The 23,596-nt window shown below is 49.5% G+C and overlaps 1 protein-coding gene across 1 annotated transcript in view; it reads left to right on the top strand.

Moving 5' to 3' along the window:
* plekha5 (pleckstrin homology domain containing, family A member 5) overlaps positions 1-23,326 on the top strand; it is a 202,454-nt gene extending 179,128 nt beyond the window's left edge. The window contains 5 exon segments of the mRNA XM_084335472.1: positions 1,496-1,642; positions 17,846-17,979; positions 18,468-18,610; positions 19,359-19,443; positions 22,060-23,326. Of these exon segments, the coding sequence (XP_084191598.1) occupies positions 1,496-1,642; positions 17,846-17,979; positions 18,468-18,610; positions 19,359-19,443; positions 22,060-22,117 (567 nt within the window). The 3' untranslated portion in view covers positions 22,118-23,326.
* Positions 23,327-23,596: the final 270 nt, after the last annotated feature.

The following is a 23,596-nucleotide window of genomic DNA, read 5'->3' as shown; positions in this document are numbered from 1 at the left end:
TGGGCACGGGCGGGTCAAAGATGAATGTACGCAGTGGGCTGAACTTGAAGTCAAACCCTGGCACCTTTGGTTGTGTGTGTGATCTGAACATACACCCATTGTAACTGCTGTCGTTAATGTACTCGAATGCAAAATTATGTTTTTGAGAGTTTGTGTTGTAATGCTATTGTGCTTTCTCCTTAATTATATTGTTTGTACCAACCTGATTAATATTGAGCACATATGTAATTGAAAGGTAGGACTTTCTTTTACAATCATCAATGCTGCCCAACAGGCAATCTTCAAAGCTTCATTCATATCCTAGATATTTTAATATTGAATATTTTGTGTTTTCTGTGCAGTTGCTGATGAAAGGTTATGTTACCCTATTATAGAAATATAATAGGGTCTTTATAAATCAAATTGTCAGAAAAATAAATTTTGTGGGCGACTGGGCGACTCTGGGGTCGAATCCAGCTGTCGGCGTTACCTCCGGCTTGGTCAGTGGTCCTACCAACACAATTGGCAGTGTTAGCGGGTGGGAAGCCGGTGGGGTATGTGTTCTGGTCGTTGTAAACTGCGACTCCTACTGGTCGGTCGGGGCACCTGTTCAGCAGGGAGGGGATCTGGGGGAAATGGCGTGAACCTCTGCACGTGTTACGTTCCCCCAGTGAAACTCCTCGCTGTCGGGTGAAAAGAAGCGGCTGGCGACTCCACATGTATCGGAGGAGGCATGTGGTAGTTCTACACCCTCCCCAGGCCGACAGTGGGGCAATGCGACCAGATGTACGCGTCTGTGCCTGAACCACAATGGTTCGGACCAATCATAGTCCTTTGAAGGACTACTGGCATCAACTTGTGTGAGTGAATCGTTGAATCCGTGTTAATTAACAACGTTTTCACAAGATTTAGCAGCATCTCTTGAGTGAGGGTCTAAATAAATCTAAAGACTTTCTCAGAGCCTCTGTTCAGTGTTCAGATTTTCACCACTCTTTCCAACTTTTGATGGGGCTCTGCTTGCAGCAGCATCGGTGAGACAGGGAACCACAGCTGTAGCAGGGTTCTTTTGTACTAACTATAGTGAAACTTGCACTACTGACCCAGTTGCGAACCGTGAGTCCTGTGCTTGCCAACATGAAAGACGTCCACTTTCGACTTGATCGAGCCAAGTCAAAAGCATGCGTTTGATTTAGCCAAAGGGTAGTATTTATGGGGGAATGAGTTTTACCGACTTCTCCAACTCCGCTACACATGCGGTATGAACACACCACAGAGAGGAGAGAGAGGGAGCGCCTGTCAGCACTTTCTTTAATTTATAAGGAGACTAGATATAACCACATAATATAAAACCGTTTTAAAATATTAAAAGCATACATTTTTATTTGAGCGCTTTGTCTTTCCAAAAGACATTTGGAAAACCCCTACTGAAAGAGCACTGGATATCTGACTGTTTTTGTCCTTTGCCTGTTTTTAATTGACTCATTCCAGTGTGTTTTTTACCTTGTGTGTTGTGTAGTCTCACAGCAGACGCAGAGATGAAGTGATGAGCTTCAGCATCGAGGAGCTGGAGGCGTCTCTGAGGGACCAGGAGGTGGTGAGCGACCAGGAGACGCCAGCCGAGGAGATCGCCCGCCTCAAAGAGCAGTTCAACATGGACAGAGAGGTTAGGAACTCTGGCTACTTGGATGTGTCATTCTTTAGACGGAGAGGTAGGAGAGACTGGTTGGCTAACTGTCTCACTGCAGAGAGGTAGGAGAGACTGGCTGGCTAACTGTCTCACTACAGAGAGGTAGGAGAGACTGGCTGGCTAACTGTCTCACTACAGAGAGGTAGGAGAGACTGGCTGGCTAACTGTCTCACTGCAGAGAGGTAGGAGAGACTGGCTGGCTAACTGTCTCACTACAGAGAGGTAGGAGAGACTGGCTGGCTAACTGTCTCACTACAGAGAGGTAGGAGAGACTGGCTGGCTAACTGTCTCACTACAGAGAGGTAGAGAGACTGGCTGGCTAACTCTCACTACAGAGAGGTAGGAGAGACTGGCTGGCTAACTGTCTCACTACAGAGAGGTAGGAGAGACTGGCTGGCTAACTGTCTCACTACAGAGAGGTAGGAGAGACTGGCTGGCTAACTGTCTCACTGCAGAGAGGTAGGAGAGACTGGCTGGCTAACTGTCTCACTGCAGAGAGGTAGGAGAGACTGGCTGGCTAACTGTCTCATTACAGAGAGGTAGGAGAGACTGGCTGGCTAACTGTCTCACTACAGAGAGGTAGGAGAGACTGGCTGGCTAACTGTCTCATTACAGAGAGGTAGGAGAGACTGGCTGGCTAACTGTCTCACTGCAGAGAGGTAGGAGAGACTGGCTGGCTAACTGTCTCACTACAGAGAGGTAGGAGAGACTGGCTGGCTAACTGTCTCACTACAGAGAGGTAGGAGAGACTGGCTGGCTAACTGTCTCACTACAGAGAGGTAGAGAGACTGGCTGGCTAACTGTCTCACTACAGAGAGGTAGGAGAGACTGGCTGGCTAACTGTCTCACTACAGAGAGGTAGGAGAGACTGGCTGGCTAACTGTCTCACTACAGAGAGGTAGGAGAGACTGGCTGGCTAACTGTCTCACTGCAGAGAGGTAGGAGAGACTGGCTGGCTAACTGTCTCACTACAGAGAGGTAGGAGAGACTGGCTGGCTAACTGTCTCATTACAGAGAGGTAGGAGAGACTGGCTGGCTAACTGTCTCACTACAGAGAGGTAGGAGAGACTGGCTGGCTAACTGTCTCACTACAGAGAGGTAGGAGAGACTGGCTGGCTAACTGTCTCACTACAGAGAGGTAGGAGAGACTGGCTGGCTAACTGTCTCACTACAGAGAGGTAGAGAGACTGGCTGGCTAACTGTCTCACTACAGAGAGGTAGGAGAGACTGGCTGGCTAACTGTCTCACTACAGAGAGGTAGGAGAGACTGGCTGGCTAACTGTCTCACTACAGAGAGGTAGGAGAGACTGGCTGGCTAACTGTCTCACTGCAGAGAGGTAGGAGAGACTGGCTGGCTAACTGTCTCACTACAGAGAGGTAGGAGAGACTGGCTGGCTAACTGTCTCATTACAGAGAGGTAGGAGAGACTGGCTGGCTAACTGTCTCACTGCAGAGAGGTAGGAGAGACTGGCTGGCTAACTGTCTCACTACAGAGAGGTAGGAGAGACTGGCTGGCTAACTGTCTCACTACAGAGAGGTAGGAGAGACTGGCTGGCTAACTGTCTCATTACAGAGAGGTAGGAGAGACTGGCTGGCTAACTGTCTCACTGCAGAGAGGTAGGAGAGACTGGCTGGCTAACTGTCTCACTGCAGAGAGGTAGGAGAGACTGGCTGGCTAACTGTCTCACTGCAGAGAGGTAGGAGAGACTGGCTGGCTAACTGTCTCTACAGAGAGGTAGGAGAGACTGGCTGGCTAACTGTCTCACTACAGAGAGGTAGGAGAGACTGGCTGGCTAACTGTCTCTACAGAGAGGTAGGAGAGGCTGGCTGGCTAACTGTCTCACTGCAGAGAGGTAGAGAGACTGGCTGGCTAACTGTCTCACTACAGAGAGGTAGGAGAGACTGGCTGGCTAACTGTCTCTACAGAGAGGTAGGAGAGACTGGTTGGCTAACTGTCTCTACAGAGAGGTAGGAGAGACTGGCTGGCTAACTGTCTCACTACAGAGAGGTAGGAGAGACTGGTTGGCTAACTGTCTCTACAGAGAGGTAGGAGAGACTGGCTGGCTAACTGTCTCACTACAGAGAGGTAGGAGAGACTGGCTGGCTAACTGTCTCTACAGAGAGGTAGGAGAGACTGGCTGGCTAACTGTCTCACTACAGAGAGGTAGGAGAGACTGGCTGGCTAACTGTCTCTACAGAGAGGTAGGAGAGACTGGCTGGCTAACTGTCTCACTACAGAGAGGTAGAGAGACTGGCTGGCTAACTGTCTCACTGCAGAGAGGTAGGAGAGACTGGCTGGCTAACTGTCTCACTACAGAGAGGTAGGAGAGACTGGCTGGCTAACTGTCTCTACAGAGAGGTAGGAGAGACTGGCTGGCTAACTGTCTCACTACAGAGAGGTAGGAGAGACTGGCTGGCTAACTGTCTCACTACAGAGAGGTAGGAGAGACTGGCTGGCTAACTGTCTCACTACAGAGAGGTAGGAGAGACTGGCTGGCTAACTGTCTCACTACAGAGAGGTAGGAGAGACTGGCTGGCTAACTGTCTCTACAGAGAGGTAGGAGAGACTGGCTGGCTAACTGTCTCACTGCAGAGAGGTAGGAGAGACTGGCTGGCTAACTGTCTCACTACAGAGAGGTAGGAGAGACTGGCTGGCTAACTGTCTCACTGCAGAGAGGTAGGAGAGACTGGCTGGCTAACTGTCTCACTACAGAGAGGTAGAGAGACTGGCTGGCTAACTGTCTCTACAGAGAGGTAGAGAGACTGGCTGGCTAACTGTCTCACTACAGAGAGGTAGGAGAGACTGGCTGGCTAACTGTCTCACTACAGAGAGGTAGGAGAGACTGGCTGGCTAACTGTCTCACTACAGAGAGGTAGGAGAGACTGGCTGGCTAACTGTCTCACTACAGAGAGGTAGGAGAGACTGGCTGGCTAACTGTCTCTACAGAGAGGTAGGAGAGACTGGCTGGCTAACTGTCTCACTACAGAGAGGTAGGAGAGACTGGCTGGCTAACTGTCTCACTACAGAGAGGTAGGAGAGACTGGCTGGCTAACTGTCTCACTACAGAGAGGTAGAGAGACTGGCTGGCTAACTGTCTCACTACAGAGAGGTAGAGAGACTGGCTGGCTAACTGTCTCACTGCAGAGAGGTAGGAGAGACTGGCTGGCTAACTGTCTCACTACAGAGAGGTAGGAGAGACTGGCTGGCTAACTGTCTCATTACAGAGAGGTAGAGAGACTGGCTGGCTAACTGTCTCACTGCAGAGAGGTAGGAGAGACTGGCTGGCTAACTGTCTCTACAGAGAGGTAGAGAGACTGGCTGGCTAACTGTCTCACTGCAGAGAGGTAGGAGAGACTGGCTGGCTAACTGTCTCTACAGAGAGGTAGAGAGACTGGCTGGCTAACTGTCTCACTGCAGAGAGGTAGGAGAGACTGGCTGGCTAACTGTCTCACTACAGAGAGGTAGAGAGACTGGCTGGCTAACTGTCTCACTACAGAGAGGTAGAGAGACTGGCTGGCTAACTGTCTCACTACAGAGAGGTAGGAGAGACTGGCTGGTTAACTGTCTCTACAGAGAGGTATGAGAGACTGGTTGGCTAACTGTCTCACTACAGAGAGGTAGGAGAGACTGGCTGGCTAACTGTCTCTACAGAGAGGTAGGAGAGACTGGCTGGCTAACTGTCTCACTACAGAGAGGTAGGAGAGACTGGCTGGCTAACTGTCTCATTACAGAGAGGTAGGAGAGACTGGCTGGCTAACTGTCTCACTACAGAGAGGTAGGAGAGACTGGCTGGCTAACTGTCTCACTACAGAGAGGTAGGAGAGACTGGCTGGCTAACTGTCTCACTACAGAGAGGTAGGAGAGACTGGCTGGCTAACTGTCTCTACAGAGAGGTAGGAGAGACTGGCTGGCTAACTGTCTCTACAGAGAGGTAGGAGAGACTGGCTGGCTAACTGTCTCACTACAGAGAGGTAGGAGAGACTGGCTGGCTAACTGTCTCACTGCAGAGAGGTAGGAGAGACTGGCTGGCTAACTGTCTCTACAGAGAGGTAGAGAGACTGGCTGGCTAACTGTCTCACTACAGAGAGGTAGGAGAGACTGGCTGGCTAACTGTCTCACTACAGAGAGGTAGGAGAGACTGGCTGGCTAACTGTCTCACTGCAGAGAGGTAGGAGAGACTGGCTGGCTAACTGTCTCACTACAGAGAGGTAGGAGAGACTGGCTGGCTAACTGTCTCACTACAGAGAGGTAGGAGAGACTGGCTGGCTAACTGTCTCACTGCAGAGAGGTAGGAGAGACTGGCTGGCTAACTGTCTCACTGCAGAGAGGTAGGAGAGACTGGCTGGCTAACTGTCTCACTGCAGAGAGGTAGGAGAGACTGGCTGGCTAACTGTCTCACTGCAGAGAGGTAGGAGAGACTGGCTGGCTAACTGTCTCATTACAGAGAGGTAGGAGAGACTGGCTGGCTAACTGTCTCACTACAGAGAGGTAGGAGAGACTGGCTGGCTAACTGTCTCACTACAGAGAGGTAGAGAGACTGGCTGGCTAACTGTCTCACTGCAGAGAGGTAGGAGAGACTGGCTGGCTAACTGTCTCACTACAGAGAGGTAGGAGAGACTGGCTGGCTAACTGTCTCTACAGAGAGGTAGGAGAGACTGGCTGGCTAACTGTCTCACTACAGAGAGGTCGGAGAGACTGGCTGGCTAACTGTCTCACTGCAGAGAGGTAGGAGAGACTGGCTGGCTAACTGTCTCACTGCAGAGAGGTAGGAGAGACTGGCTGGCTAACTGTCTCACTGCAGAGAGGTAGGAGAGACTGGCTGGCTAACTGTCTCTACAGAGAGGTAGGAGAGACTGGCTGGCTAACTGTCTCACTACAGAGAGGTAGGAGAGACTGGCTGGCTAACTGTCTCTACAGAGAGGTAGGAGAGACTGGCTGGCTAACTGTCTCACTGCAGAGAGGTAGGAGAGACTGGCTGGCTAACTGTCTCACTGCAGAGAGGTAGGAGAGACTGGCTGGCTAACTGTCTCACTGCAGAGAGGTAGGAGAGACTGGCTGGCTAACTGTCTCACTACAGAGAGGTAGGAGAGACTGGCTGGCTAACTGTCTCTACAGAGAGGTAGGAGAGACTGGCTGGCTAACTGTCTCACTACAGAGAGGTAGGAGAGACTGGCTGGCTAACTGTCTCACTACAGAGAGGTAGGAGAGACTGGCTGGCTAACTGTCTCTACAGAGAGGTAGGAGAGACTGGCTGGCTAACTGTCTCACTACAGAGAGGTAGGAGAGACTGGCTGGCTAACTGTCTCATTACAGAGAGGTAGGAGAGACTGGCTGGCTAACTGTCTCTACAGAGAGGTAGGAGAGACTGGCTGGCTAACTGTCTCTACAGAGAGGTAGGAGAGACTGGCTGGCTAACTGTCTCACTGCAGAGAGGTAGGAGAGACTGGCTGGCTAACTGTCTCTACAGAGAGGTAGGAGAGACTGGCTGGCTAACTGTCTCTACAGAGAGGTAGGAGAGACTGGCTGGCTAACTGTCTCACTACAGAGAGGTAGGAGAGACTGGCTGGCTAACTGTCTCATTACAGAGAGGTAGGAGAGACTGGCTGGCTAACTGTCTCACTACAGAGAGGTAGGAGAGACTGGCTGGCTAACTGTCTCACTACAGAGAGGTAGGAGAGACTGGCTGGCTAACTGTCTCTACAGAGAGGTAGGAGAGACTGGCTGGCTAACTGTCTCTACAGAGAGGTAGGAGAGACTGGCTGGCTAACTGTCTCTACAGAGAGGTAGAGAGACTGGCTGGCTAACTGTCTCACTACAGAGAGGTAGAGAGACTGGCTGGCTAACTGTCTCTACAGAGAGGTAGAGAGACTGGCTGGCTAACTGTCTCACTACAGAGAGGTAGGAGAGACTGGCTGGCTAACTGTCTCACTACAGAGAGGTAGGAGAGACTGGCTGGCTAACTGTCTCACTGCAGAGAGGTAGGAGAGACTGGCTGGCTAACTGTCTCACTACAGAGAGGTAGGAGAGACTGGCTGGCTAACTGTCTCTACAGAGAGGTAGGAGAGACTGGCTGGCTAACTGTCTCTACAGAGAGGTAGGAGAGACTGGCTGGCTAACTGTCTCTACAGAGAGGTAGGAGAGACTGGCTGGCTAACTGTCTCACTACAGAGAGGTAGGAGAGACTGGCTGGCTAACTGTCTCACTACAGAGAGGTAGGAGAGACTGGCTGGCTAACTGTCTCACTACAGAGAGGTAGAGAGACTGGCTGGCTAACTGTCTCACTACAGAGAGGTAGAGAGACTGGCTGGCTAACTGTCTCACTGCAGAGAGGTAGGAGAGACTGGCTGGCTAACTGTCTCACTACAGAGAGGTAGGAGAGACTGGCTGGCTAACTGTCTCTACAGAGAGGTAGGAGAGACTGGCTGGCTAACTGTCTCACTACAGAGAGGTAGAGAGACTGGCTGGCTAACTGTCTCACTGCAGAGAGGTAGGAGAGACTGGCTGGCTAACTGTCTCTACAGAGAGGTAGGAGAGACTGGCTGGCTAACTGTCTCACTACAGAGAGGTAGGAGAGACTGGCTGGCTAACTGTCTCACTACAGAGAGGTAGAGAGACTGGCTGGCTAACTGTCTCACTACAGAGAGGTAGAGAGACTGGCTGGCTAACTGTCTCACTGCAGAGAGGTAGGAGAGACTGGCTGGCTAACTGTCTCTACAGAGAGGTAGGAGAGACTGGCTGGCTAACTGTCTCACTACAGAGAGGTAGGAGAGACTGGCTGGCTAACTGTCTCACTACAGAGAGGTAGAGAGACTGGCTGGCTAACTGTCTCACTACAGAGAGGTAGAGAGACTGGCTGGCTAACTGTCTCACTGCAGAGAGGTAGGAGAGACTGGCTGGCTAACTGTCTCACTACAGAGAGGTAGGAGAGACTGGCTGGCTAACTGTCTCTACAGAGAGGTAGGAGAGACTGGCTGGCTAACTGTCTCACTACAGAGAGGTAGAGAGACTGGCTGGCTAACTGTCTCACTACAGAGAGGTAGAGAGACTGGCTGGCTAACTGTCTCACTGCAGAGAGGTAGGAGAGACTGGCTGGCTAACTGTCTCACTACAGAGAGGTAGGAGAGACTGGCTGGCTAACTGTCTCTACAGAGAGGTAGGAGAGACTGGCTGGCTAACTGTCTCACTACAGAGAGGTAGAGAGACTGGCTGGCTAACTGTCTCACTGCAGAGAGGTAGGAGAGACTGGCTGGCTAACTGTCTCACTACAGAGAGGTAGGAGAGACTGGCTGGCTAACTGTCTCACTACAGAGAGGTAGGAGAGACTGGCTGGCTAACTGTCTCTACAGAGAGGTAGGAGAGACTGGCTGGCTAACTGTCTCTACAGAGAGGTAGGAGAGACTGGCTGGCTAACTGTCTCACTACAGAGAGGTAGGAGAGACTGGTTGGCTAACTGTCTCTACAGAGAGGTAGGAGAGACTGGCTGGCTAACTGTCTCACTACAGAGAGGTAGGAGAGACTGGCTGGCTAACTGTCTCACTGCAGAGAGGTAGAGAGACTGGCTGGCTAACTGTCTCATTACAGAGAGGTAGAGAGACTGGCTGGCTAACTGTCTCACTGCAGAGAGGTAGGAGAGACTGGCTGGCTAACTGTCTCTACAGAGAGGTAGAGAGACTGGCTGGCTAACTGTCTCACTGCAGAGAGGTAGGAGAGACTGGCTGGCTAACTGTCTCTACAGAGAGGTAGAGAGACTGGCTGGCTAACTGTCTCACTGCAGAGAGGTAGGAGAGACTGGCTGGCTAACTGTCTCACTACAGAGAGGTAGAGAGACTGGCTGGCTAACTGTCTCACTACAGAGAGGTAGAGAGACTGGCTGGCTAACTGTCTCACTACAGAGAGGTAGGAGAGACTGGCTGGTTAACTGTCTCTACAGAGAGGTATGAGAGACTGGTTGGCTAACTGTCTCACTACAGAGAGGTAGGAGAGACTGGCTGGCTAACTGTCTCTACAGAGAGGTAGGAGAGACTGGCTGGCTAACTGTCTCACTACAGAGAGGTAGGAGAGACTGGCTGGCTAACTGTCTCATTACAGAGAGGTAGGAGAGACTGGCTGGCTAACTGTCTCACTACAGAGAGGTAGGAGAGACTGGCTGGCTAACTGTCTCACTACAGAGAGGTAGGAGAGACTGGCTGGCTAACTGTCTCACTACAGAGAGGTAGGAGAGACTGGCTGGCTAACTGTCTCTACAGAGAGGTAGGAGAGACTGGCTGGCTAACTGTCTCTACAGAGAGGTAGGAGAGACTGGCTGGCTAACTGTCTCACTACAGAGAGGTAGGAGAGACTGGCTGGCTAACTGTCTCACTGCAGAGAGGTAGGAGAGACTGGCTGGCTAACTGTCTCTACAGAGAGGTAGAGAGACTGGCTGGCTAACTGTCTCACTACAGAGAGGTAGGAGAGACTGGCTGGCTAACTGTCTCACTACAGAGAGGTAGGAGAGACTGGCTGGCTAACTGTCTCACTGCAGAGAGGTAGGAGAGACTGGCTGGCTAACTGTCTCACTACAGAGAGGTAGGAGAGACTGGCTGGCTAACTGTCTCACTACAGAGAGGTAGGAGAGACTGGCTGGCTAACTGTCTCACTGCAGAGAGGTAGGAGAGACTGGCTGGCTAACTGTCTCACTGCAGAGAGGTAGGAGAGACTGGCTGGCTAACTGTCTCACTGCAGAGAGGTAGGAGAGACTGGCTGGCTAACTGTCTCACTGCAGAGAGGTAGGAGAGACTGGCTGGCTAACTGTCTCATTACAGAGAGGTAGGAGAGACTGGCTGGCTAACTGTCTCACTACAGAGAGGTAGGAGAGACTGGCTGGCTAACTGTCTCACTACAGAGAGGTAGAGAGACTGGCTGGCTAACTGTCTCACTGCAGAGAGGTAGGAGAGACTGGCTGGCTAACTGTCTCACTACAGAGAGGTAGGAGAGACTGGCTGGCTAACTGTCTCTACAGAGAGGTAGGAGAGACTGGCTGGCTAACTGTCTCACTACAGAGAGGTCGGAGAGACTGGCTGGCTAACTGTCTCACTGCAGAGAGGTAGGAGAGACTGGCTGGCTAACTGTCTCACTGCAGAGAGGTAGGAGAGACTGGCTGGCTAACTGTCTCACTGCAGAGAGGTAGGAGAGACTGGCTGGCTAACTGTCTCTACAGAGAGGTAGGAGAGACTGGCTGGCTAACTGTCTCACTACAGAGAGGTAGGAGAGACTGGCTGGCTAACTGTCTCTACAGAGAGGTAGGAGAGACTGGCTGGCTAACTGTCTCACTGCAGAGAGGTAGGAGAGACTGGCTGGCTAACTGTCTCACTGCAGAGAGGTAGGAGAGACTGGCTGGCTAACTGTCTCACTGCAGAGAGGTAGGAGAGACTGGCTGGCTAACTGTCTCACTACAGAGAGGTAGGAGAGACTGGCTGGCTAACTGTCTCTACAGAGAGGTAGGAGAGACTGGCTGGCTAACTGTCTCACTACAGAGAGGTAGGAGAGACTGGCTGGCTAACTGTCTCACTACAGAGAGGTAGGAGAGACTGGCTGGCTAACTGTCTCTACAGAGAGGTAGGAGAGACTGGCTGGCTAACTGTCTCACTACAGAGAGGTAGGAGAGACTGGCTGGCTAACTGTCTCATTACAGAGAGGTAGGAGAGACTGGCTGGCTAACTGTCTCTACAGAGAGGTAGGAGAGACTGGCTGGCTAACTGTCTCTACAGAGAGGTAGGAGAGACTGGCTGGCTAACTGTCTCACTGCAGAGAGGTAGGAGAGACTGGCTGGCTAACTGTCTCTACAGAGAGGTAGGAGAGACTGGCTGGCTAACTGTCTCTACAGAGAGGTAGGAGAGACTGGCTGGCTAACTGTCTCACTACAGAGAGGTAGGAGAGACTGGCTGGCTAACTGTCTCATTACAGAGAGGTAGGAGAGACTGGCTGGCTAACTGTCTCACTACAGAGAGGTAGGAGAGACTGGCTGGCTAACTGTCTCACTACAGAGAGGTAGGAGAGACTGGCTGGCTAACTGTCTCTACAGAGAGGTAGGAGAGACTGGCTGGCTAACTGTCTCTACAGAGAGGTAGGAGAGACTGGCTGGCTAACTGTCTCTACAGAGAGGTAGAGAGACTGGCTGGCTAACTGTCTCACTACAGAGAGGTAGAGAGACTGGCTGGCTAACTGTCTCTACAGAGAGGTAGAGAGACTGGCTGGCTAACTGTCTCACTACAGAGAGGTAGGAGAGACTGGCTGGCTAACTGTCTCACTACAGAGAGGTAGGAGAGACTGGCTGGCTAACTGTCTCACTGCAGAGAGGTAGGAGAGACTGGCTGGCTAACTGTCTCACTACAGAGAGGTAGGAGAGACTGGCTGGCTAACTGTCTCTACAGAGAGGTAGGAGAGACTGGCTGGCTAACTGTCTCTACAGAGAGGTAGGAGAGACTGGCTGGCTAACTGTCTCTACAGAGAGGTAGGAGAGACTGGCTGGCTAACTGTCTCACTACAGAGAGGTAGGAGAGACTGGCTGGCTAACTGTCTCACTACAGAGAGGTAGGAGAGACTGGCTGGCTAACTGTCTCACTACAGAGAGGTAGAGAGACTGGCTGGCTAACTGTCTCACTACAGAGAGGTAGAGAGACTGGCTGGCTAACTGTCTCACTGCAGAGAGGTAGGAGAGACTGGCTGGCTAACTGTCTCACTACAGAGAGGTAGGAGAGACTGGCTGGCTAACTGTCTCTACAGAGAGGTAGGAGAGACTGGCTGGCTAACTGTCTCACTACAGAGAGGTAGAGAGACTGGCTGGCTAACTGTCTCACTGCAGAGAGGTAGGAGAGACTGGCTGGCTAACTGTCTCTACAGAGAGGTAGGAGAGACTGGCTGGCTAACTGTCTCACTACAGAGAGGTAGGAGAGACTGGCTGGCTAACTGTCTCACTACAGAGAGGTAGAGAGACTGGCTGGCTAACTGTCTCACTACAGAGAGGTAGAGAGACTGGCTGGCTAACTGTCTCACTGCAGAGAGGTAGGAGAGACTGGCTGGCTAACTGTCTCTACAGAGAGGTAGGAGAGACTGGCTGGCTAACTGTCTCACTACAGAGAGGTAGGAGAGACTGGCTGGCTAACTGTCTCACTACAGAGAGGTAGAGAGACTGGCTGGCTAACTGTCTCACTACAGAGAGGTAGAGAGACTGGCTGGCTAACTGTCTCACTGCAGAGAGGTAGGAGAGACTGGCTGGCTAACTGTCTCACTACAGAGAGGTAGGAGAGACTGGCTGGCTAACTGTCTCTACAGAGAGGTAGGAGAGACTGGCTGGCTAACTGTCTCACTACAGAGAGGTAGAGAGACTGGCTGGCTAACTGTCTCACTACAGAGAGGTAGAGAGACTGGCTGGCTAACTGTCTCACTGCAGAGAGGTAGGAGAGACTGGCTGGCTAACTGTCTCACTACAGAGAGGTAGGAGAGACTGGCTGGCTAACTGTCTCTACAGAGAGGTAGGAGAGACTGGCTGGCTAACTGTCTCACTACAGAGAGGTAGAGAGACTGGCTGGCTAACTGTCTCACTGCAGAGAGGTAGGAGAGACTGGCTGGCTAACTGTCTCACTACAGAGAGGTAGGAGAGACTGGCTGGCTAACTGTCTCACTACAGAGAGGTAGGAGAGACTGGCTGGCTAACTGTCTCTACAGAGAGGTAGGAGAGACTGGCTGGCTAACTGTCTCTACAGAGAGGTAGGAGAGACTGGCTGGCTAACTGTCTCACTACAGAGAGGTAGGAGAGACTGGTTGGCTAACTGTCTCTACAGAGAGGTAGGAGAGACTGGCTGGCTAACTGTCTCACTACAGAGAGGTAGGAGAGACTGGCTGGCTAACTGTCTCACTGCAGAGAGGTAGAGAGACTGGCTGGCTAACTGTCTCATTACAGAGAGGTAGGAGAGACTGGCTGGCTAACTGTCTCACTACAGAGAGGTAGGAGAGACTGGCTGGCTAACTGTCTCTACAGAGAGGTAGGAGAGACTGGCTGGCTAACTGTCTCTACAGAGAGGTAGGAGAGACTGGCTGGCTAACTGTCTCACTACAGAGAGGTCGGAGAGACTGGCTGGCTAACTGTCTCACTGCAGAGAGGTAGGAGAGACTGGCTGGCTAACTGTCTCACTGCAGAGAGGTAGGAGAGACTGGCTGGCTAACTGTCTCACTGCAGAGAGGTAGGAGAGACTGGCTGGCTAACTGTCTCTACAGAGAGGTAGGAGAGACTGGCTGGCTAACTGTCTCACTACAGAGAGGTAGGAGAGACTGGCTGGCTAACTGTCTCTACAGAGAGGTAGGAGAGACTGGCTGGCTAACTGTCTCACTGCAGAGAGGTAGGAGAGACTGGCTGGCTAACTGTCTCACTGCAGAGAGGTAGGAGAGACTGGCTGGCTAACTGTCTCACTGCAGAGAGGTAGGAGAGACTGGCTGGCTAACTGTCTCACTACAGAGAGGTAGGAGAGACTGGCTGGCTAACTGTCTCTACAGAGAGGTAGGAGAGACTGGCTGGCTAACTGTCTCACTACAGAGAGGTAGGAGAGACTGGCTGGCTAACTGTCTCACTACAGAGAGGTAGGAGAGACTGGCTGGCTAACTGTCTCTACAGAGAGGTAGGAGAGACTGGCTGGCTAACTGTCTCACTACAGAGAGGTAGGAGAGACTGGCTGGCTAACTGTCTCATTACAGAGAGGTAGGAGAGACTGGCTGGCTAACTGTCTCTACAGAGAGGTAGGAGAGACTGGCTGGCTAACTGTCTCTACAGAGAGGTAGGAGAGACTGGCTGGCTAACTGTCTCACTGCAGAGAGGTAGGAGAGACTGGCTGGCTAACTGTCTCTACAGAGAGGTAGGAGAGACTGGCTGGCTAACTGTCTCTACAGAGAGGTAGGAGAGACTGGCTGGCTAACTGTCTCACTACAGAGAGGTAGGAGAGACTGGCTGGCTAACTGTCTCATTACAGAGAGGTAGGAGAGACTGGCTGGCTAACTGTCTCACTACAGAGAGGTAGGAGAGACTGGCTGGCTAACTGTCTCACTACAGAGAGGTAGGAGAGACTGGCTGGCTAACTGTCTCTACAGAGAGGTAGGAGAGACTGGCTGGCTAACTGTCTCTACAGAGAGGTAGGAGAGACTGGCTGGCTAACTGTCTCTACAGAGAGGTAGAGAGACTGGCTGGCTAACTGTCTCACTACAGAGAGGTAGAGAGACTGGCTGGCTAACTGTCTCTACAGAGAGGTAGAGAGACTGGCTGGCTAACTGTCTCACTACAGAGAGGTAGGAGAGACTGGCTGGCTAACTGTCTCACTACAGAGAGGTAGGAGAGACTGGCTGGCTAACTGTCTCACTGCAGAGAGGTAGGAGAGACTGGCTGGCTAACTGTCTCACTACAGAGAGGTAGGAGAGACTGGCTGGCTAACTGTCTCTACAGAGAGGTAGGAGAGACTGGCTGGCTAACTGTCTCTACAGAGAGGTAGGAGAGACTGGCTGGCTAACTGTCTCTACAGAGAGGTAGGAGAGACTGGCTGGCTAACTGTCTCACTACAGAGAGGTAGGAGAGACTGGCTGGCTAACTGTCTCACTACAGAGAGGTAGGAGAGACTGGCTGGCTAACTGTCTCACTACAGAGAGGTAGAGAGACTGGCTGGCTAACTGTCTCACTACAGAGAGGTAGAGAGACTGGCTGGCTAACTGTCTCACTGCAGAGAGGTAGGAGAGACTGGCTGGCTAACTGTCTCACTACAGAGAGGTAGGAGAGACTGGCTGGCTAACTGTCTCTACAGAGAGGTAGGAGAGACTGGCTGGCTAACTGTCTCACTACAGAGAGGTAGAGAGACTGGCTGGCTAACTGTCTCACTGCAGAGAGGTAGGAGAGACTGGCTGGCTAACTGTCTCTACAGAGAGGTAGGAGAGACTGGCTGGCTAACTGTCTCACTACAGAGAGGTAGGAGAGACTGGCTGGCTAACTGTCTCACTACAGAGAGGTAGAGAGACTGGCTGGCTAACTGTCTCACTACAGAGAGGTAGAGAGACTGGCTGGCTAACTGTCTCACTGCAGAGAGGTAGGAGAGACTGGCTGGCTAACTGTCTCTACAGAGAGGTAGGAGAGACTGGCTGGCTAACTGTCTCACTACAGAGAGGTAGGAGAGACTGGCTGGCTAACTGTCTCACTACAGAGAGGTAGAGAGACTGGCTGGCTAACTGTCTCACTACAGAGAGGTAGAGAGACTGGCTGGCTAACTGTCTCACTGCAGAGAGGTAGGAGAGACTGGCTGGCTAACTGTCTCACTACAGAGAGGTAGGAGAGACTGGCTGGCTAACTGTCTCTACAGAGAGGTAGGAGAGACTGGCTGGCTAACTGTCTCACTACAGAGAGGTAGAGAGACTGGCTGGCTAACTGTCTCACTACAGAGAGGTAGAGAGACTGGCTGGCTAACTGTCTCACTGCAGAGAGGTAGGAGAGACTGGCTGGCTAACTGTCTCACTACAGAGAGGTAGGAGAGACTGGCTGGCTAACTGTCTCTACAGAGAGGTAGGAGAGACTGGCTGGCTAACTGTCTCACTACAGAGAGGTAGAGAGACTGGCTGGCTAACTGTCTCACTGCAGAGAGGTAGGAGAGACTGGCTGGCTAACTGTCTCACTACAGAGAGGTAGGAGAGACTGGCTGGCTAACTGTCTCACTACAGAGAGGTAGGAGAGACTGGCTGGCTAACTGTCTCTACAGAGAGGTAGGAGAGACTGGCTGGCTAACTGTCTCTACAGAGAGGTAGGAGAGACTGGCTGGCTAACTGTCTCACTACAGAGAGGTAGGAGAGACTGGTTGGCTAACTGTCTCTACAGAGAGGTAGGAGAGACTGGCTGGCTAACTGTCTCACTACAGAGAGGTAGGAGAGACTGGCTGGCTAACTGTCTCACTGCAGAGAGGTAGAGAGACTGGCTGGCTAACTGTCTCATTACAGAGAGGTAGGAGAGACTGGCTGGCTAACTGTCTCACTACAGAGAGGTAGGAGAGACTGGCTGGCTAACTGTCTCTACAGAGAGGTAGGAGAGACTGGCTGGCTAACTGTCTCACTACAGAGAGGTAGAGAGACTGGCTGGCTAACTGTCTCACTGCAGAGAGGTAGGAGAGACTGGCTGGCTAACTGTCTCACTACAGAGAGGTAGAGAGACTGGCTGGCTAACTGTCTCACTACAGAGAGGTAGAGAGACTGGCTGGCTAACTGTCTCACTGCAGAGAGGTAGGAGAGACTGGCTGGCTAACTGTCTCACTACAGAGAGGTAGGAGAGACTGGCTGGCTAACTGTCTCTACAGAGAGTTAGGAGAGACTGGCTGGCTAACTGTCTCACTACAGAGAGGTAGGAGAGACTGGCTGGCTAACTGTCTCATTACAGAGAGGTAGGAGAGACTGGCTGGCTAACTGTCTCTACAGAGAGGTAGGAGAGACTGGCTGGCTAACTGTCTCATTACAGAGAGGTAGGAGAGACTGGCTGGCTAACTGTCTCTACAGAGAGGTAGTAGAGACTGGCTGGCTAACTGTCTCATTACAGAGAGGTAGAGAGACTGGCTGGCTAACTGTCTCTACAGAGAGGTAGTAGAGACTGGCTGGCTAACTGTCTCACTGCAGAGAGGTAGGAGAGACTGGCTGGCTAACTGTCTCACTACAGAGAGGTAGGAGAGACTGGCTGGCTAACTGTCTCTACAGAGAGGTAGGAGAGACTGGCTGGCTAACTGTCTCACTACAGAGAGGTAGGAGAGACTGGCTGGCTAACTGTCTCACTACAGAGAGGTAGGAGAGACTGGCTGGCTAACTGTCTCACTGCAGAGAGGTAGGAGAGACTGGCTGGCTAACTGTCTCACTCTTTAGACAGAGGTTGGACAGGCTCAGTAGACGGAGCGCTAGCAGAGATGCTCTCTGGCAGGGTCATTAAGTAGACCGCGAGGCAGGGGAGAGTAATGTGAGTTTGTATCTCCTATGACATAGAGGCACGGGTAGAAAATAGTTTTCCGGCTGTCTGTGCAACTCCGCTAGGGCGGCTAGGCTATTAGAAGAGGAAAGAGGCTCTGTATACGGTTCTGTGCATCGCCATGCCTCTAACAGCCTCTCCCTCCCCCCTCTGCCTCTCCCCGCCTGTCTGTCTGTAGCTCTCTGTCCCGGAGAAGGTGCTCATCCCCGAGCGCTATGTGGAGTCCGACCCGGAGGAGGCTCTGAGTCCGCAGCAGGAGGCTGACAAGCAGAAGAAGGTGGACCGCATCAAAGCCCTCATCGCCAAGAACAGGTGAATGGACCTGCAAATAGGCTCCTCGTGGCAGGCACCGTCGGGCCCCTGATCTATCGACAAGCCCTCCCTCTGTGAAAAACCCATCCGTTCCAGGTGGTCAGTGTTGATATTTACTGGCAGACGGCATGTACCACCCACACAGTCTCTTGAGAGGAACAAAGGGAGGTGGGGCAGACGGGTGAGAGGGGAACTGTAGCAGGACATCAGCGGAAAGACATCTCAAAAGGAACCGCCGATTTCCCCCCCACGCCTGCCTGTATGCTGTTCTCATGCAGATCAGTGCCTTTTAGATGCGTCTCCACCACGGTGACATTTACATTCTAAATGTCAGCGCCTGGAATTGATTTAGAATAGGTACTTAGTTTTCATCCCGGGGGAATTGTGTTTATGCTGGAACACGCTTTATGTATTGCACACACTGAATTATTTGTGTGCGTGTGTCTACCTGTGTGTGTGTGCGTGTGTCTACCTGTGTGTGTGTGCAGTATGCAGAACGTGCTCCCCAGCGTGTGTCTGAGCCCGGAGGAGGAGGTGGAGGATGAGACTACAGCCCAGGAGCAGGACAAGCTGATGAACATGTCCTACGAGCTGGCAGCGGAGGCCTCCAGACGCAGCAAGCTGGTAGCAGGTACACCGCTCAGGAGAGACGGCAGAGTGGGAGGGCAGGAGGGCGGGATCAAAGAGAAAGAAAGCTTGTCTTTTTTTATTGCTGTATCTGTTCCACTTACTGAAAGCCCCATCGTTCCGCCACTCTGTATTAGCATTTTCACAATATTTATTTAATCACAGCAGTTTGATCCGTTTCGTCTTGATTCATTTCAATTAGGGATGCTCGATATTGGCTTTTTTACCTATACCGATATTGTCCAACTCTTCATTTCCGATATCGATATCAACCGATATCAACTGATACCGATATATGCAGCCCCCCCCCCCCCCCCCCCAAAAACGGAATAATTTCAGGTAATTAACATTACATATCTCTTGTCGTGGAATTAACACAACATTCTGCATACTTTTGACAATAAAAAAAATCAGAATGTGTTCTTACTTGCTTGCCTGGGTAAATAAAGGTTAAATAATTTTTTTTAAATAATAATAATAATAATAAAAATTTAAAAATTTAAAACCAATACCGATTATTTCCCATATCACATTTTAATGCCAATATCGGCCGATAATATCGGACATCCCTAATTTCAATAATACTTTTTTTTGTGTGTGCATTTCATCTGCTTAATTATTGGTTAATTAGTTGTTGACTTCATTCATTTTTGCTATTGTGTCCCTGTTTGCCTGTGTGTGTGTGTGTGTGTGTGTGTGTGTGTGTGTGTGTGTGTGTGTGTGTCCCATCATGTTGCTTTGTATCATTTCAGTGAGAACCGTGTCATCATCATCATCCTCCCCCCAGCCACAGTCTCCTAACACCACCCCTCAGCTCACTGACGGCTCTCACTTCATGTGTGTGTAGTTGCACCAGTAAGGGCTCCATCATCAACCTCCGTCTATACTCTGTGTTTCAAATAAGTCCCAGATAATAGAGGCCTTGCATGGAATGTGTGTGTAGTTGTCTCTTCTTTGTGGCTGCCTGTAACCATTGGTAACAAATTCCAAAGGAAAACGCCTAATTTCTGTTAAATTACCTAATGTTAAATTACCTAATTAGGTAAAATCATGATATCACTGTTCCACTGCCAATTGTTTACAAGATCCAGTAATAAGACACCAATTCATTGAACTCTTTGTTGACATATTTCTAATATATCAACACATAGCAGCAACTGTTGTCTTGCACATTGCAACTGTTGTTTCTTCCAACATGGAGGAGAAATGGGCGTTCTAAACATTCCCTCAAATGCCTTTATTGTATACCTCAGACGAAGAACCATATAACTCCATTTTAGGTTTTCAGAAGAAAGGTTTTTCCAAACTTTAAAGGTCTCATTTTGTAGAGATGTCCATTTTATTAATTTTCTTTTGCATTTTCTTTATTTTTTTCAAATATTCTACAAATGGACTTCAGATTTTCCCAAACCGATCTGATGATCCCCATGTGACACTGAGTCAACTTGTCAAGCTTGTGCTGCATCACTTAGCCACTGTGTCCAGCTCAGTGTGTGAGGAGACTTACAGTGAAGAAGGATCAGTCTCCGTCCTACATGTAGCAATGTGCTATCTGGAGTTTAGTTCCAGAGAGATACTCATTATTATTTTCTCCTCTTATGCAAAGAAATATTGAAATCATAGGATCTGGCTGAATTTCCATTTCCTAGACCTCTGACAGTTTGTTAAAGATTGAACTCCAGTATGTGGACAGATTAGGACGCGGCCAACATGAGTGAGCCAGAGATGCCGGGGGGAGACTGCGTCTGTCACATGTGGGATCTACATTTGGGAACATTTCAGAAAGTTTCACTTTTGTAAAATGCAGGCGATGCAGAATCTTAAACTGAATAAGGCTGCGTCGGGCACAAATTAAGGCTGTATGCACCCCCTCCAGGACCTTTTTCAAAGCCACCCCTAAATATGATCTCTATAGTCATGGGTTATGTAAATGTGACTAGAGAAAACAAAGATTCCATGAGCGACTCCTCCGGAAAATTGGGAGAGGAGCTTTAATATAACTGCAAATTTTAAGGAATTTGAAGAAGTGGGGTTTTGTTAAATACAATGTATTTTGCAGCTGTTCAATTGTGGGAAATATTATTGGGATTATTCTTAACATAATACCATGCTAGGGGCATTGGAGAAAACAAAATAGAATCAGATATCAATTGACAAGAACTGTGTTCCATTTATACCCAACTTGGATTTTCTGAAAGAGCTTGAACGTTACACAGCCAATAATATACCTAGAGATTTTAACTTTAAGTAAGCGTTCCTGATTATAGATCTCTTTTTGTTGCAAATTAAACTAGAAATTAATTCATCAATAGATGCAAAAAAGGAATTGCGAAGATTTTGGAAGAATATTCATTTTCACCGCATTTATTCTGCCTGCCAAATAAATGGGGAGATGGGACCACTTCTCAAGGTCCCTGGTGGCACACTCGTAAAACAATTAAAATGTGCATTAAAAAGACACTGATGCTCCTTGTTGTTACCCGGGTGTTTAAATGAATCCATTGCTACTTTGAATTGCCATGTGAATATGAAAGGCCTCCGCCAGCTCATGGATTCATAACAGTTCACTTTTAGACAAATTCTACTACTGAGATCACACCTTATCTTTTCAGAGTAGACATTATGTCGGGGATGGACTTATAAGGATTTATTACATACATGCAGGTCATCCTCATACAAAGACACTTTATTTTACACTCCTGTTCTATGAATCCCTTCATATCCCTCTAGGGACCGTAAATCAATGGGCAAAGGTTTGATAACAAGAACAAATAAAAGTGGGGAAAGCGGGCAACCTTTCCTTCTCCCCCATTGTAGAGGGAAGTGGGGAGATCTAATGGAATTGGTCATTCCTGAGGCGAGAGGGGATCGATTCGAACACCTTTCAAGAACGGCAAATGGAAAGTCCCATTCGACTCGGTCGAAGGCCTCCTCAACATCCAGGGAGATAAGAACCTCCGCAGGGGAGAGATGCTCATCGCATAATTTATCTCCTTGACTTGTGTGTGTCCGTTTTTCAAACAGGAAAAACATGGCGGCTTGCTTGTAAACTCTTTTTCCACCTAAACATTATGTTTCTAACAACATTTTAGGCTAGGAATAGGAATGGGATCTGGGAACTTTATCTTACCATCTTCAGATCATAGTGTTGAGTTCATTCATGGTTAAAGACAGAGTTCTCTCTTATATCACATTCACACTCGCTAGTGATTTGGATTGACTTTATGACTGCGAATACATGGGCTGTCCAAAGAATTTCAAAATGGATTTACATGGTTCTTCAGTGCAAGCGTTCAATTGTTTTCAGTGTTTTGGTATGGGAGAGTGGGGAAGAGGTACAGTACCTCTAAATGACTAGCAATTTGTGAAACTGAACCCAATATTGTCCCTCAGTACTGAATCTGTGTTTGTGTGTGTGTGTGTGTGTGTGTGTGTGTGTGTGTGTGTGTGTAGCCCAGGCTCTGGCCTCAGTGAAGACCTACACGTGAGGGAGACGGCAGTGGAGGTATGAAGAAGCCCAGCTGCCATCACCACTTCCCCCATGGACATCAGCACAACGCCCCTGGGTCGACAGAGAAGACAGACAGACAGACAGACGGACAGAGAACACACCACACCCTGGGCCTAAACCGCCCCTTCCTCTCTGCCTCACTGTGACATCACATGCTCCTCTTGGTCCACAATCGCCACCTCCTTCGTGTGACGTGGTCCTGCTGTGGTCGGCCCCTCTCTCGGACGCCGCCCCCTCGTCTCTCCTCACCTTGGTTACAATGAGACTATAAGGCATCGATACTGTTGCCGTCACGGCAGTTCCTGTTCCATTATTTATGATTCATGATTTTAATTTTAATCCCCCCCCCCCCCCCCCCCCACTCGAAATACGGGCTGATGTTGTGTGTTTCTGAGCGTATGGACTGAGCACTGCAGTGAGCCCTACCAGTCTGTGCGTACAGCCTCCTGACGGGACCTTCCCTTTGACTTTGCAAGAGCTTGCGCCAACGTTTCGTTCATAATCTTTCAATATCTTTTCAGATATGGTTTTTAGAGGATGTTTTTACATTGATTTTAAGTTGACCTGAATTCTTTTCAATTCATTTTAGTTCTGTTTTTACGAGGCAACCGTTTACACAATCTAACTTCATTATTTAGTCATTCAGTGTAAAAAGAAAAAAAGGCAAACATTTGTTTTATATGTAAAAGTACAAGTATATATATGAAATATAGTTGATTTATAATTCAAGGAGGTGCCACTTTATTGCTGCAGATTGCAAGATTTGTAATTTTTTTTTCTCTCCCCCGAGTTGTAATTATTTATACGTCGGATCTTCTGCAGTTCCTGTCGCACTGTTGCCGACACATGTGAATGTTTTGGCTTAAGAGATGTTACGCTTTTTTTCTATATTTAAACTGAGAGAAGTAAAATTTCAAAAAAATTAATTCAGTTTTGCTCTATTTTATGCTTAGTTCGTTCAAAGTCCTAATGACTGAAAAAGGAATAGCACATGTAAAAAGCAATAAGGAGGTTTATGGATCCAGGATGATGTTTTTTTGTTTTCCTTTTTTGTGTACAAAATGTAATTACCACAGGTTCTTGTGTATATAGTGTACATGGTACAGAAAGATGGGACGATGTATCCATATATGGCTACGTATTAGAGTTGATATGCAAATATTCATATCCCATCTGTTTTATATCATGTTAAATAAATGTTGCTGTTCTTACTGAGTGGTTGTGTGTTGTGATCATGTTTTCTCTTGCCTGTCGGCTTATAGCCTGATCCACCACACTGATCCAACTGGGAAGTTGTCCTTTGAAACTGTTTGTAATAGGGCCGGGCACAAGCGCATAACTTGAAGCCTGACCAGATGTACTCTTTCATGAAGTTTCACTACATTACATTAAAGATCAATAATCACAGCAAAGTTAAATAAATGTTAATGACCGTGTCTCAGGCTGCGCTTGTTTAAGGTGAGTGGTCACTGTATAATT

This window comes from Notolepis coatsorum (assembly GCF_963971535.1).
Source record: "Notolepis coatsorum genome assembly, chromosome: 18".
In the NCBI taxonomy this organism is placed as follows: domain Eukaryota; kingdom Metazoa; phylum Chordata; class Actinopteri; order Aulopiformes; family Paralepididae; genus Notolepis; species Notolepis coatsorum.
The sequence above is the reverse complement of the archived record's forward strand: the minus strand, read 5'-3'. Positions and strand labels throughout refer to the sequence as shown.